General features: G+C 41.2%; 1 protein-coding gene and 1 long non-coding RNA gene across 2 annotated transcripts; both read right to left on the bottom strand.

The window, feature by feature from the left end:
* Nucleotides 1-4272: 4272 nt before the first annotated feature.
* On the bottom strand, nt 4273-5373 carry LOC148039253 (uncharacterized). The gene is made up of 2 exons (XM_087675142.1): nt 4772-5373; nt 4273-4675 (listed from the first exon to the last, which is right to left on the bottom strand). Exons 1-2 carry the CDS (start codon nt 5189-5191, stop codon nt 4634-4636), a joined length of 462 nt encoding a protein of 153 aa, XP_087531268.1. The 5' UTR covers nt 5192-5373; the 3' UTR covers nt 4273-4633.
* An 847-nt stretch (nt 5374-6220) lies between these two features.
* On the bottom strand, nt 6221-15996 carry LOC148039254 (uncharacterized). The gene is made up of 5 exons (XR_015690392.1): nt 15096-15996; nt 7727-7920; nt 7271-7629; nt 7002-7182; nt 6221-6874 (listed from the first exon to the last, which is right to left on the bottom strand). It is a non-coding gene; the product is annotated as an uncharacterized LOC148039254 (long non-coding RNA).
* Nucleotides 15997-16236: the final 240 nt, after the last annotated feature.

Raw genomic sequence — 16236 nt, forward strand, 5'->3', positions numbered from 1 at the left:
AAAGCATTATGAACAATGGCTACACTCCAAATAGCAAAATGCGCACGCCAATATCTTATGCCAGTCATGGGATTTTAGCCCTGATAATGGGTCGTCATAAGAAAATGCAAACCTGAGAGAACACATCATACTCGTTGGAGTGCGGATAGACTTGACTATTTGCTTCACAATGTGTTTTTTTTAGTGAACAAAACCCAAGGAGCGCGAGGTAGCTGCACGCGACCATCAGCACTAGATTGCGGCCAAAGCGCCTCCATCTTGCCTACCTCCTTCAAATCCATTCGTGCCCCTATAGTGTCTCTCTTTCCTGTGATGTGGTCCCATAGCAAGCTGTCCACATTCTTGAAAATATGCATGGGATCAAACAAGTGGTTGATCTGTAAGTGTGTCCAATATGGCAACTTATAGAAAATTGAGAACCGTTGCATTCCATTTGGATATGACTCTGTGTGGACCATTTTCAACTCGTACCAGCTTGTGGCATTCATACATGTTGGAGGACATCCAAGAAAACCTTCCATGAGTTCATGACCCTTTGGCAAGAAAGCGTCATGCCCTTGATATACCATCTTCTTCATGGTTCGTGACATTCGAGAGTCTAACTGTGGCCCACACAATGGACATGCATGATAACGTGAGGTAACCAGACCTATTTCAACATCTCTATCCAGTGAATACAAACTTGAACAAGATAACATATAGATATTACCAATGAGAATGGAAGCCTATTTACTTGAGCACTCTTCAAATCTTGGAAATTCATGCATTGTCCACATGAGAATTACTCGAATATTGGCGGACCGTCGATCATTGCGCTTGCTCATATCTTGCACGATGACCCCCTCCTCCCAAAAAATCTTAAGCTCATCGACTAATGGAAGAAGATACACATCCATATTTTTGACTTTGTAGTAGTGGGGGATGAGTAAGTGAAGGATGAGATGTCCTTTCTTTGTAGAAAGCCATGGAGGGATATTGTAGTTGACAAGGACTATAGGCCACACACTATAAGAAGTTGACCTCATACCAAATGGGTTCACGCTATCCATTGTAAGACCGAGTCGAAGATTCCTTGGCTCTCGGGCAAAGCTTCGAAAGGTAGAGTCAATGTGGCTTCATGCACATGAATCTATTGATATTCGTTGAACTCCATCTGTGGACCTATTCTGCGCATGTGCCATGTTGTCAAGCTTTCCATGGCACCAGACATACAAAACATGTGTTTTATGTGGGGGATGAGTAGCAAGTGTCTAAGAACTTTTTGAGGAATGGTTTTCCCTTGCAAGTCCTCTTGATACCTGTAAGCATCACACTTTGGACATTCTCCATAGCCTCATATTCTCCTCAAAACAGTATGCAATCATTGATACATGTATGGATGCTGTTGTAGTCCATGCCAAGCTTTTATAAAACATGTCATGCATCATCACGAGACTCATGCATGGTATTTGTAGGTGGTAATATATGATATTTCAATAACTTGAAAAAAATCATAAAACACCTTGAAGAAGCACAAATGTTTTTAATGATAGTGCCAAAAAGAAATCAACGAAGCATACGTACAAGGTACTGGAACAACTCGGTCACACTCGTATCGCTCCACCCATATTTTGCTTGCATACTTAGGAGTGCAAGCAGTGTCTTCAGGCGAGATACTCGACACCCATCATATAATGGTATGGATGCTTCCTTTCTAAGCAGATCAGAAGTCTTGACATCCATGGGAATCAATGCATCGATCATTGCCTCCATCTCAGGCTCCAAGATTGTAGGTAGGTCAGGAAGGCTACATGTCTCCTCTGGTATTGACAGTATAGATTGGGTATTACCTTCCAAGTGGTGGATTGGCTCATGCACTCCATCCATCGCATGCCCACGAACTCTTCTAATTGGCCGCAAAGAGTGCACTCCTCCTTGGGACGAGATGTCACCTCCCTGGATAGAAAATTTGCCAGCCACACCCAATCTTCTTGTATATGGTATTCAATTAGCTTGCAAGCACAATGCATGATTGATATTAACTTTACTTACTGTTTGCTGAAAATCCAAGTTTTCCTAATCAATGATCTTAGATTGAAACTCGTCGAATTATCATACGCGTTCTATAGACAATCGACGTTTTCATCTAATTGCCAGTTTGCATTGAGAGCAAGAACATGGGACATGTTGATTAAGATACGCCTCGTGATCTTGAATAACAAGACCTTCATCGTTTTCCATTTTGTCTACGTTACGACAAACAATTTGTTTTTGTTATCTTTTTTTCTTTCTTTCTTAAATTCTTTGAGAAGGAATTTCTTCTCTTGTAACTCAACAAAAATTAACGTATGTAATGTCTCCACCCACCCACGCACAGATTAACATATATATGTCGGAGTATTTCCCATATCATGGTGTTGCACTGGACCTCGCCACCACTCTCTCTTTGTTTTTTATCCATTCATTATCTCCTCTTCTTCCATCTCTCTCTCTTTTTCTCTTTCTTTATTATGTTGTATGTTTATTCCCTCTCCCTCTCCCTCGTTCCTTCTTCTTTTTTCTCTTTCTCCCCCTCTCTCATTTTCTTTAATGATCATGACTGCGACTATGATAAAGACAACGACCACGAGCACGACCATACCACGAGCACGAGCATGACCACAACCACGACCACAACCAGGACTACGACTATGATGACGACGACGACCACGACCATGACTACGACCAGACTACAACTATGGCTACGACCATGACCACGACTACGACTACTACAACCATAACTACGACCACAACCATGACCACGACCACGACCACGACCACGACTATCACTACCACTACTACTACCATGACTATGACCACGACTAGGACAACCACATCTACTACTACCACAACCACGACTACGACCACTCTAATAAAAAAGAAAAGAAGAAGAAAAAAAAACAACAACAACTACTACTACTACTACTACAACAATAAAGAAGAAAAGAAGAAAAAACTACCACTACTACTACTACAACAAAAAACAAGAAAACTAAACAACAATAAACAAGAAAAGAAAAAAAACTACTACTATTACTACTACTATAACTAACAACAACAATTAATTTCCTTATCTCTCTTCCTCTCCCTCTCTCATTTCCTCTTTCTCCCTTACCCTCACCCTCTCTTTCCCTCTTTCCCTATTAGGTTTAATATTTTTTCTTTCTCCTCTCCCTCTCTCAATTTTTTCTCTCTCTCCTCTCCCTCTCTCATTTCCTTTTCTCTCTTTCTCTCCCTCTCTCATTTCCTCTCCCTCCCTCCCTCCCTCACCCTCTCCCTCACCCTCTCCCTCTTTCCCTATTATGTTTAATGTTTTTTCTCTCTTTTTCTCTCTCCTCTACCTCTCTCATTTCCTTTTCTCTCTTCCTCTCCCTCTCTCATTTCCTCTCCCTCCCTTACCCTCTCCCTTACTCTCTCTTTTTCTCTTTCTCTATTATGTTTAATGTCTTTTCTCTCTTCTTCTCTCTCCTCTTCTTCTCTCATTTTTTTTCTCTCCTCTCCCTCTCTCATTTCCTTTTGCTCTCTTCCTCTCCCTCCCTCACCCTCACCCTCTCTTTCTCTCTTTCCCTATTATGTTTAATGTTTTTTCTCTCTCCTCTTCCTCTCTCATTTCCTTTTCTCTCTTCCTCTTCCTCTCTCATTTTCTCTCCCTCCCTCATTTCTTCTCCCTCCCTCACCCTCTCCCTCTCTTTCTCTCTTTCCCTATTATGTTTAATGTTTTTTCTCTCCCCTCTCCCTCTCTCATTTTCTTTTCTCTCTTCTCTCCCTCTCTCATTTCCTGTCCCTCCCTCTTTATCTCACTCTCCCTCTCTTTCTCTTTCTCTCTTCCTCTCCCTCTCTCATTTCCTCTCCCTCCCTCTTCGTCTCCCTCTCCCTCTCTTTCTCTCTTTCCCTACTATGTTTAATGTTTTTTCCTTCCTCTCCCTCACTACAAGATATAGACCTTATACCGACGTTTAAAGTGACGAAAATACAAACAACAAAATTTGCCCCTGTCGTCGCAAAAAGTGTCGTTATTAATGACGCCATAGAAACGCCGCTATTGGCGTCGCTATAGCGACGCATATAGCGACGCGAGCAGTGACGCATATAGCGACGCGAGCAGTAAATTTGCGACACAAATAGCGACGGTAACAGGGGGAAAAAAAATTGTGGCAGGGCAGCTATAGCACTGTGTGATGTATGAGAGCCATACAAAATAGTTTCTGCACTACTACATACAAAGCGCTTGCAAACAAAAAGAATGTATACTGAAATCATAAAACTGATATATGAAATAAATACATGATCGCATAAAATGCGATTGGTACAATCATGAAATGATATTACTAATACATAGAAAATGTCTACATAGATCAGGCGACTAAAAACTAAAGGTGTGTGAGCTCCAAGGATCCAAGGGCGAGCTACAAATCCTCGTCCCCCAAAAGCTCATTCTGCTGCAAAGGAGCATCGAATGGATTCTGCAGAAAAAGAAACAACATATCAATCCACCATACAATAATGCATTCAAATATCTCATGGTAACTACGGACAAGAAAGATGGGTGACTTATAGGGCCGCCGCGTCTATACAATCGGTCGATCAATGCATTGAGACCGTGCCTCTCTGCATATCAAGTCTCAAGGCCTTGCGGATCGCGATTTGTAATGGAGTGCTGCAAAGAAAATAAAATGCTAACTGTTAGAAACATGATTGTCAGTACAAAGAATATTTCAAAAAAACAAATAAGTAAAACAAAAGAGAAACTTACAAAGTCCTCCAAATATGTCATGTGGCCGCCACTCCCAAGATGATGGACCACTCCGGCCTCGAGTCGTGCCCTTGCCGCCTCCTGCTGCTGACTCCAACATCTTAGCAAATCTGTAGCCTCATCCCTCAGTCGGCGCCAATCGTCTGCATCTAACCACTCAAGCTTTGCAGCCCCACTCTTGATTGCCTTGCGTGCATCGGATCGTCTATGTGACATGTATGCACGCATGCAATCCATCATCCAGCCCCTAGAGAATCTATCTACTGCGGTTGGCACCAGAAACTCCTCGTGCAAGGATGCTACTATGTAGTCCTTGCTCCCCTCCGGTATGTTCTTCCAATGATCCAGGACGTTGTGCCGAAAAACTTGTTGGCACAACTCTCTCATGCGAGCCATCACCCTCCTCCCCTCATCATTCATGATTATGGCTCCTGACCTACTATCAACCAGGTATCCATAACCCCTAGGAGTCTGCCTAAGATGGGTCCTCTCCCATCTCCGTCCATGCTCCTGGGCATATCCAGGAGACCCTTGTGCATCCGGTGTACCGACGGGGGTAACCTCTCTTGGAGTGCCACTTAAAGGGGTGCCACCCGCTGACGGCTACAGAAAAGCCGGAGTAACTGGAATAGACGTCCCCACAGGTGTGACAAATCCTGGAGGTGATGTAGCTCCAGCTAAACGACGAGGCGGAGGCACCACATCCGTGTCTCCACAATAGCACCCCTTGATCCCGATGCAGTCCCTCCCTCTGGCCCAAGTCGTGAGCGTCGATATCGTCTACTCAAAGCTGAAGCATCTGATCACGCTGAAGCAGATCTAGCAGAGCGCCCTGACAAAGAACGAGATAGCTCCTAGTCTGCCATCTCTCTGAATCTTGCAAGCTAGTCTGGAGACATGCGTGCCATCATGTCCTGAAACTCCTCATCGCTCATCCCTCGACTCATCCTGAAAATGTCACCTGCACAGATAAAAAATGGTGTTAGAATTATCAATTTAAACTATACAAAGTACAGTAATATAAATCATTTTTGAAAAAACCCTCTTAAAATGCATATCTTATGTACCTTTATGGAAGATCTAAACAACGAATTGAGTAATACAATTCTCCAAGAATGAAGTATTCTATGGTCCCATGTTATTCTCCTGACACAACTCTGCATACACTGGAAGGTCGATAGACATATCACCACAAAAGAACGAGTTTGCCTTGTTCTCAGAAAATTCTTGGACTACTGTATTTCCATCATTGTTAGCCGATGCTGACTCCAAGCTTGCGGTGGCCTCCACCCCTTGTAATATCGACCCCTCTATTTGCATATTTTCTTTATCTATGCCCGGAATATCACTTTGATCATATACTCTCGCACTTCGAGGAGTTGAAGGTATAACATACCACCATCGAGGTTGTCGGGGGTTTTGATAGAAGATTACCTATTCACAAACATGTACAAAGCGAGTTCAAACCATTGTGACACGCTGCACTATATATTTTGTACTGTACATTGAAACACTCAAATTAGATATCGCATATAAAATTTAGATATGACACATTCTAAATCCATCATCACCTTTGGACTACATCCCCTTGAGAACTCCCACTCCTCCATTGAGACCTCTGTCCCTTCGCTGGATGTTGCGGTCAAGGCTCCATGCAACCATCATGTTGACATAAACCGCGGCATCTCCTCCATGCCTTCCGGATATTGAATCGGTCGATGATGCATACTGCGTTGGAATTCAGCTCGCGCTTCCTCTCGATCTTGCCTTGCAATCTGGTACTTGGCGAGCCACATCTCCATGGAGGCATGGTGCAACATACAAAAGCGATTCACCTTCTCTTCCATTGAGGCCTAGGACGAGCAAGCTAAGGATAAAATGTCATTTCTTCATAAAAAGCCATGGAGGGATATTGTAGTTGACAAGCACTATAGGCCACACACTATAAGAAGTCGAGCGCAGACCGAATGGGTTCACACCATCCATGGCGAGATCGAGCCGAAGATTCCTTGGCTCTCGCACAAAGCCTGGAAAGGTAGAGTCAATGTGGCTCCATGCGCGCGAATCCGCTGATATTCGTTGAACTCCGTCCATGGACCTATTCTGCACATGCCACGTTGTTAAGCTTGCCATGCCAAACGTGCAAAACATGTGGTTTATGCGGGGGATGAGCGGAAAGTGTCTGAGAACTTTTTGAGGGATGGTTTTCCCTTGCAAGTCCTGTCAATACCTGTGAGCACCACACTTTGGACATGTCTCCATAGTTGTATTCATCTCGAAACAGTATGCAGTCGTTGATATATGCATGGATGTTATTGTAGTCCATGCCAAGCTTCCGTAAAACATGTCGTGCATCGTCACGAGACTCAGGCATGGTATTTGCAGGTGGTAATATATGATATTTTAATAACCTGAAAAAAATCATAAAACACCTTGAAAAAGCACAAATGTTTGCAATAATACTGAAAAAAAAATCAATGAAGCCTATGTGCAAGGTACCTGAATAACTCAGTCACACTCGTATCGCTCCAATCATATTTCGCTTGCACACTTAAGAGTGCAAGCAATGTCTTCAACCGAGATACTCAGCACCCATCATATAATGGTATGGATGCTTTCTCTCTAAGCGGGTCAGATGTCTCAACATCCATGGGAATCAATGCATCGATCATTGCCTCCATCTCAGGCTCCAAGATTGTAGGTAGGTTGGGAAGGTTGTCTGTCTCCTCTGGCATTGACGGTATAGATGGGCCTTGCGAGTTGTGGATTGGCTCCTGCAGTCCATCCATCGCACCTCCATGAACTCTTCTAATTGGCCACAAAGGGTGCACTCCCCCTTGGGTCGAGACATCACCCCCCTGGATAGAAAATTTGCCAACAAGACCCAATCTTATTGTGTATGGTTTTCAATTAGCTTGCGAGTACAATGCACGATTAATATTAACTTCAAATTACCGTTTGTTGAAAATCCGCAATCACCTAATCAATGATCTCAGATTGAAACTCGCCAAATCGTCGTACGTGTTCTATAGACAATCGGCGTTTTCGTCTAATTGCCAACTTGCATTGAGAGCAAGGATATGGGACACACTGATTAAGATACGTATCGCGGTCTTGAACAATAAGACCTTCTTCATTTTCCATCTTATCTACATTACAGCAAACAAGGCTTAAATGGATAGTTTTATGGAGATGTATGTCAAGTTGCAAGTTGACCATAAATCTTGCATTGTATATAGTAGTTGAGAGATTTTTTGATGTTATATCTCGGCCTTGTATCATGCTCAAGGATTTGTTTGTCCTGGTAGATAATTATTCGTTATTGTAAAAAATTGCACTTGAGGGCTTTGAGTATAAGTAATCCATTTATGAGCATCATTGAGGATCTCTTAGTCTAATAATAAACCAGTCTCAACAAAAAACATCTTAGAAATGTGGTTTTTTAGTCTTAGGATCGCGTATTAAAATTAATGCCATCTATGAAATTTATCAACTATAGTAATAAAATTTATTTCAATCAATTCTACTCATAGTCATAAGACCTGAGAGAAAATATCCTATACTCAATTTAAGGGATTCTTCTTCTATAACAATACTTTTGGGTTCATTTTGATGAAGTACCGTAATGACCATTAGCTATAGTATCATTTTCTTTTAGTCCTTCCGTTGACTAGTTGGCATGATTTCTAATTTGTTATGCCTATAAAGTTAATACAAAAACAATGAATTATGCATATCACAATTAGATCCCCTACTTGGACATTACGAAGGACATGACCAATTTTAAGCCATCTTAAAGAGTCACCAATGTACGTGGCCCATGGCAAAGCACATTGCATACCATTATCGATAAGTCTATTATCTTAAATTTCTTTCCCCTCCCTCTCCCTCTCTTTCTCTCCCTCTCTCTCCCTCTCCCTCTTTTTCTCTCTCATTTCCTCTCCTAAGCAAGCAAAAAAGAAAGTGATTCAAACATTAAACAAGCAAGAGGGAGAGTGAGAGAGAGAATGCACTCTCCCTCTCCCTCTCCCTCTCTCTCTCCCTCTCCCTCTCCCTCTCTTTCTCTTTCTCTCCCTCTCTCATTTCCTTCCTCTCCCTCTCCCTCTCCCTCTCCCTCTCCCTCTCTTTCTCTTTCTCTCCCTCTCTATCTCTCTTTCTCTCTCATTTCCTAAACAAGAAAAAAAAAGTGATTTAAACATTAAATAAGCAAAAGGGAGAGGGAGAGAGACAATGCACTCTCCCTCTCTTTCTCTTTCTCTCCCTCTCTCATTTCCTTCCCCTCCCTCTCCCTCTCCCTCTCTTTCTCTCCCTCTCTTTCTCTCTCATTTCCTCTCCTAAACAAGCAAAAAATAAAGTGATTTAAACATTAAACAAGCAAAAGGGAGAGGGAGAGAGAGAATGCACTCTCCCTCACTCTCCCTCTCTTTCTCTTTCTCTCCCTCTCTCATTTCCTCCCCCTCCCTCTCCCTCTCCCTCTCTTTCTCTTTCTCTTTCTCTTTCTCTTTCTCTCTCTCCCTCTCCCTCTCTTTCTCTCTTACTCTCTCGTTTCCTCTCGTAAACAAGCAAAAAAGAAAGTGATTTAAACATTAAACAAGCAAAAGGGAGAGGGAGAGAGAGAATGCACTCTCCCTCTCCCTCTCTTTCTCTTTCTCTTCCTCTCATTTTCTCCCCCTCCCTCTCTCTCTCCCTCTCTTTCTCTCCCTCTCTCTCCCTCTTTCTCTTTCTCTCCCTCTCTCTCCCTCTCCCTCTCCCTCTCTCTCATTTCCTCTCCTAAACAAGCAAAAGAAAGAGAAAGTGATTTAAACCTTAAACAAGAAAAAGAAAGAGAGAGGGAGGCTCACCGATGAGATATGGCGAGTGTGGGGCGGCTCCTCTTTGCGATGAAGGCTCCTCCTCTCCTTCGCGAACAATGGCAGTAGCGACGGCGGCAAGTCTTCTTCCTCTCCTTCTCTCACGATGGTCGTTCTCTCCCTCACTCTCACTCTCAAAACTCACAATGAAGCAAACACGAAATGAAAACCGCGCTCGGTTTCGGCCACTTTTTTTCCCTGCGGTGCGTCGCTATTTTCATCGCAAATAGCGACGCTAGTAGCGACGCCAATTGCGACGCCACTATTCGCCATCGCTAATCGGCGTCGTTACTAGCTCAAATCCTTGTAGTGCCTCCCTTTCTCTCTTTCCCTATTATGTTTAATGTTTTTTCTCTCTCCTCTCCCTCTCTCTTTCCCTATAATGTTTAATGTTTCCCTCTCTTTCCTCTCCTTCCCTCTCCCTCTTCCTCTCCCTCTCTCATTTCCTCTCCCTCCCTCTCCCTCTCCCTCTCTTTCTCTCTTTCCCTATTATGTTTAATGTTTTTCTCTCTCTTCCTCTCCCTCTCTCAAATCCTCTCCCTCCCCCTCTCTTTCTCTCTCCCTCCCTCTCCCTCTCCCTCTCCCTCTCTTTCCCTATTATGTTTAATGTTTTCCTCTCCCTCCCTTTCCCTCTCCCTCTCCCTCTCTCATTTCCCTATTATGTTTAATGTCTCCCTCTCCCTCTCTCATTTCCTCTCCCTCCCCCTATCTTTCTCTCTCCTCCCTCTTCCTCTCCCTCTCTTTCTCTCTTTCCCTATTATGTTTAATGTTTCCCCCTCTACCTCTCCCTCTCCCTTCCTATCCCTATCCCTCTCCCTTTCTTTCTCTCTCATTTCCTCTCTCTCTCTCAATACACACAAATTATACAAAAATCAAGTAAAAGAGATAGAGAAAACACAAAAGCAAAGCAAGAATGAACAATGCATTCACCGTAAATGCTCAAAGAAGGGTTTGGAATCTCCTCTTCGCGATGACGGCTTCTCTTCACCCTCCGTACACCTCCTCCTCTTCTTCGCGAACGGCGGTAGCGGTGGTGAGAAGCCTTCTTTCTCCCTCTTTCTCTCCCTCTCAAATCATTGTAGTGTTAGGGGTTTCTTGGGCTTCAATTTTATGCTTCTAACTAAAAAGTTGGTTAAGGAAAATGGATAGGTTAGTTTGGCCTCTAGGGTGGTTCATGGACATATGGTTTGGTCAATAAATGGAGGTTGAAATAGCCCAAAGTAGCCTAGGATGGGTGGAAATGAAAGGGATATTTCAACCAAGAAGGTGGTCCACCTATTTGGACACCTTCAACCCTACTCTCCTTATCAATGGAGGGCTTTTGAAGTGTTGCATAGGAAGGTGGGTGAGAATGCATGCTCAGAGTGTTGCGGCTAGATGAAAATGGTTCATTCACAAACCCATCTCTAATTTAAGCACTAATTGGATTGCCCCTTTTGTTTGTTCTTGTTCTCAATGGAGTGTTTGTGCTAGTAGATCATGAATATGATAGCCACTAATTATTGCACACTCAAGATCTTTGGCTATGATCTATTCAAGAGAGTAAAAGGTAAGGCACTCCTCTCAATATGCACAGTGATTTTTTCTACCCTAGATGTTTTTCAAAGCTTGTATCTTACTCTAGGAATGTGATTGTTGATTTTAGGAATCATCTACATTTAAAGAGATTCCATCATCTGCATTGGTATTCAAGATCTAACCAATGCTATTTACATGCATGTGATGTTTGGTGGAAAGAGAGTTTTTACAAAGGCAGCGTGTGAATATGGATCCATGCCATGATATCTAATTCCACAATAGGCTTATTTGTATGCCATAGCCAGCTCTTCTGCTTGTGAATCATTGGCATCACATCCAAGCTCCAAGATCTTCTTGATTTCTTAGAAAGTGAAGAATACAATGTTTAATTTTGCTCCATTTGGCTTTTACTTTAGATTTAGTAATGGCTAAACAGTTTTTCTTCAAGTGTGGCATGAAATAACTATGAGTGGCCATGTTGGTAGACTACCATTACTAGGTGAAATAGGTCAAAGATTAGGATGCAAAGAGACCAAAAACAACTATTGCTAAAGCTAGAGGGCTACTTTAAGAAAGCCTAGGGTATAACAATAATATGTTGCTAAAGCTCATATATGATAGGACATGTGGTAGTAGGGTAAAAGGGGAGTTGCAGAATCATTTGCTACTCTTATGATTTCTATAGGGGTTTGTTTCATTGCTCAAAGTAAAAATTCAACTCATCTCAAGAAAACTAGGTCTATTTGGCCCCTTCAAAAAGCTTGGACTTTAGTGTTGCCAAATGAAGACATGGTGGTCTCTTGAACTCCTAGACGAGTCTCCTCCAGCTCAAAAAGCTAAATGTATGACAAGAGGGCTGAATTGGGACTTCAAGTTATAAACGAGGTTGCTTGAATACTTTGGATTGATTCAAGATCCAATCCTTTCAAGGCTTAAATTTTTATTGTCAATGATAGGAAGCTCTACCTAGGAATTTACACAGATGGCCAATATTCAATTTCAAAATTTACATGATGACCATGGACTTTGCATTTCCTCTCTTTTATCACACTATCTTTGATACCTTGAGGGACAATTTTCAACTATTTAAAATCTCGTACTTGGTCTCCAAAACCTTTAAAAGCAAAGGAAATTTTATGATGGGAATCTGATGTCTGATTAAGGATAGAGAAGGAGAGCTCATTGTTTGTGAAGAGGTAGGATGCAATACTCAAGACTTGGGGCTATTTATAGTGATTGTAGTAGCAATTAATGCAGTGCAATCAACTATTTCAATAGGTTCTACTGTTAGTTAGCATGCAATGTTGATAGTGTCAAAGCAAAAAAGGGTTGTGCATGCTATGAGAGGATAGACATGTACAAGCAAGATACTACAAGGGAAAGTGTGGAGTGGATTTTTTTCACTTACAGGCGAGAGAGAGAGAGAGAGAGGAAAATATGAAAGCTTGAGAATCTATTGCTATCTAAACTAAGAAGGCAGCTACCATTTTGATAGGCAAGGATGAGAAACACTACAGATTAGAGAAAATTCTCAATGATTCAATGATATGAATGTCGGAAGATAGTATGAAGGAGGCATCTCCTTATTTATGAAGTGCTGAAATCATGCATCATCTTCGCAAGCTTTTAACTTCTTGAATGGATGCCCCTTTCTTTTGTCCTCTTGGTACAGTGGAGATGATCACTTTTTTGCATTTTTTCCTATTCAGGAGAGATATCAAAATAAAGAGAGAAAAGCTGGAGATAAATTTGTTGATCAAATATCAGTATAAATAATGGAAGAAATGATAGAAAATATTTTCAAGGTAATTGAAGAAGTGGATAGTGCAGTCATTATAGGATTTTTCATTCTACAGTGGCAAGTTTGTCCTCTCATTGGACAACACCTTTGATTTAAATAGTGCTAATTGTAGTATCTTTAAAGAGGGTATTCATGGCTATAGTAGTGATTGCTGAAGAGAGTTAAAGTCATCAATGATGTAGGAATCCTCTGTTTTGTAGAAGTCATGAGCTTTTCCTAGAGTTACAGCAAGGGGTGAGAGAGATCAAGCCACATAAGAGTTTTTATGAAGCGCCACTATTTGTTGTTGCAGATGTTATGATCTAGAGTTGTTTTAAATGCCATTGAAGCATGAGGGGGAGATAGTGACATCTGCATGAGATCTAGTCTGATCTATGTAAAGTCAAAACTGAATAGGTGAAGCATGTTCCATTTTGTGATACATTCTATGCTTCAATCTAGAACTACTCTCATGTATTGTGCATGTCATCTAGCACTTAAACCCCATTTCATCATTCAATTCCACTACAAATATAGTACCAAATATACAGACTTGTGTTTTGATAGAGTATCTATCAAGCACATCCATATAGGATGATAATTTAAAATTTTTAGATCTAGTAGTCTATAATACTTAAGTTTAGCCATAAAAAAATTAGAGTCTAACATATTGAGTAATTTATTCAATGTTGATAGTCTTTTTGGATAGTTTCTTATGTTTGTCTGAGACATATTTTGCAGCTGATATCTATGTATAACCCTATATGGTTTCAAATCCTATATGGTTTCAAATCTTTATAGAGGGCCCCTATCTTTGGTCTTAAAGTGTATTTGCTTTTTGTTAGTTGCAAGATACTAAGTACAATAATTGAATCTTTTCGTGTAGGTTATTCAAGCAGTAATGCATAATCCTTTGTATTGATTTGCATCTGAATAGTCTTTTATATTGCTTCATAAAACACTTTGTTCATGTCACATCTTTCCATGTTCACTTCATTTGCTTTTGAATTCAATATTCCCAAAACTTGCCATAATACCATGACCTGTTATATATTAGAGTATCTAGGTTTAGTTAGCTCCACTGAATGAGATTTAGTGTATGCTTGGTTGAGAGTTTTATTTGGGTGTATCATGTTGCTAGAAGTGCCTATTGCATTGTTTATGGTATGAATGTAGAGACTTCAACAGTATGAAAACGAAAGATATGAACAGTATGAAAAGCACAATCATTTTATGTACCTCTAATTGATTTTGAATGTTGAAATGGAAACAAAAGTTAGGCAATACAAACGCAAAAGGTTGGAGAAAACACAATGATTTTGCTGACTTGGGGTTTCTTATTGTTCAATCAATGAAAGGAAAGCAGAGTCAGCTTAGATGAGACATTAGGTACAAGTAGCAGTACTACATAACAACTTCAAGACAAATAATGGAAATAAAGGGTGCCTCTCTATTGGAAATCGCTATCTATCATTGTTTGGGTACATAAAAGTTGAGTGTTTTTGTTGGATATTTAATTGCATATTTGAAACTATATGGTTCAGAGGATTTCATTACTTATGTGAAGAAACATGGAACATTTAGGGAGGAGCAACTCCATTGGGATAGGGGCTCTTGGTCATGCAAAATTTTTTAATCTCACTACAATATTAAGATCATTGGCAAAAAGCTAGACATAGTAGAACACACACACACACACACACACACACGTGTGCGTGCACACGATTGTTTAAATTATGACTGTATATTAGGCTATTTAGTTGTTGATAAATTAAAATTAGATTTCACAATTTATTAGTTTTCATTCTAGTTCGTAAAACTATTATTGATAATATATGGAATATTTTATTGTATTAATGGTCCTAGTTTATTCATATAGATATAATTTATTATATCAATGATTCTACTTGTTTTTGTATATAGGAAAATTTTACTATATAAACAACTACAAAATAATTGTAATTCATATATAAAAATATTTTACCATATGACTAACTAGTAAAGTGTTCCGCATTTACTAGTTGAGACTTTTTCTAGATACTTTGATTACTCTGACAAGTATCTAGAAAATTTCTGTTTTACTATATGGAATGTTGTTTAAAGTTTCAGCTGCACGGACAACCTGATGCAGAGAATGAAGCAGAACAGGCAACCGCCATCTCTGAAGACCACGTACCTCCAATGCCCACCACCAGTGCCGTGGATGTCCACGCATAGACACCGTACAAAAGGGGTGGATTGTGTCAGCTGCAGCTTCTTTATCTTGATCAACCACATTCCGCCTTGCTGGGAGTGGGCATCGAATGAAGAACACTCTCCCGAAATATCTGAAACAGGGCGCACGCATGCAAGAAATGAGTTTATCACCAACATTTCTTCCGCGTCTAACAGAATGTGTGTATGCTTCTTCATATGTGGTGATGGGCGTTAGATCCGGGACCAGAACCGGTGGATCCTGTGATACCATGTGGGAGGCCATGGCCAGGAGGCCTCCCACTATTGAAGATAGGGAGCGAAAGCATGATAGAATGAGAGGAAGAGAGCTACGCATAACTGAGAGGAGAACATACACGATTAATTTGATTGCATATAAGATGCTTGATTTAAAGACTTGGTGAGTTGATACGAATGGGCATGTGGTTCTTCATGTCTGGATGGATTTATTGATCCACTTACACCAACAGACGCTTGAATTGGTTGATGTAACTGGGCCTTCGAATCCTCCGAGAGTATATTTGGTTTAGGTGAGAGGCTGTGGATTGCAGGGATACATTAAGGCGGAAGATCTTTATCATGGGCTTGTAAGTGTCTACAAACAAAGCGTTGCCTTTTCTGAGACAGTTAGAAAGGGTAGAGGTGAAGGATGTATAGACACGTAAAAACCCTTAGAGAGTGGGAGGGGTTTGCACTTTTGAAAGCTGGGAGATGACGGGAAGATGTTGGTAAGTGCGCACGCGATCAGCTGTTTTAATCAAGGGAAGACGTATGTAACTGGAAATGCGATTAGAGGGGTCTTATCCTGCCGCAGTATTTTAACTTTACGATTTGTATTTACCACCTGATCCTTGCTTGCATTGACTTCTATACACACAGGCGTAACTAACAATCCTTATGAGCTTACGAGTGCTTAGCTTTACTATTGGATAGATAAAAGTGGTGCAAGCGCTAGCATTGTGGCCGTCGCCATCGGCATGTTGCGATCCGCACTCACCTCGCGAAGTAGATCTACAGGCAAAGTCGGAGTTGCGTGTGCCTGCGGGACAGTGTAGGAGTTGGCTATATAAGCAGGGTCTCCTCGTGCATTCGTAATCAGCTCC

Source organism: Lygodium microphyllum, chromosome 3 (assembly GCF_053477565.2).
Source record: "Lygodium microphyllum isolate KBCC chromosome 3, Lygodium_microphyllum_v1.1.10, whole genome shotgun sequence".
Classification (NCBI taxonomy): Eukaryota; Viridiplantae; Streptophyta; class Polypodiopsida; order Schizaeales; family Lygodiaceae; genus Lygodium; species Lygodium microphyllum.

Coding starts and splice junctions, on each gene's coding strand:
- LOC148039253 (XM_087675142.1), bottom strand. CDS start 5,191: ATGAATGATGAGGGGAGGAGGGTGATGGCTCGCATGAGAGAGTTGTGC. Junction 4,676..4,771: donor TGACATATTTGGAGGACTTT/GTAAGTTTCTCT, acceptor TTTTCTTTGCAG/CACTCCATTACAAATCGCGA.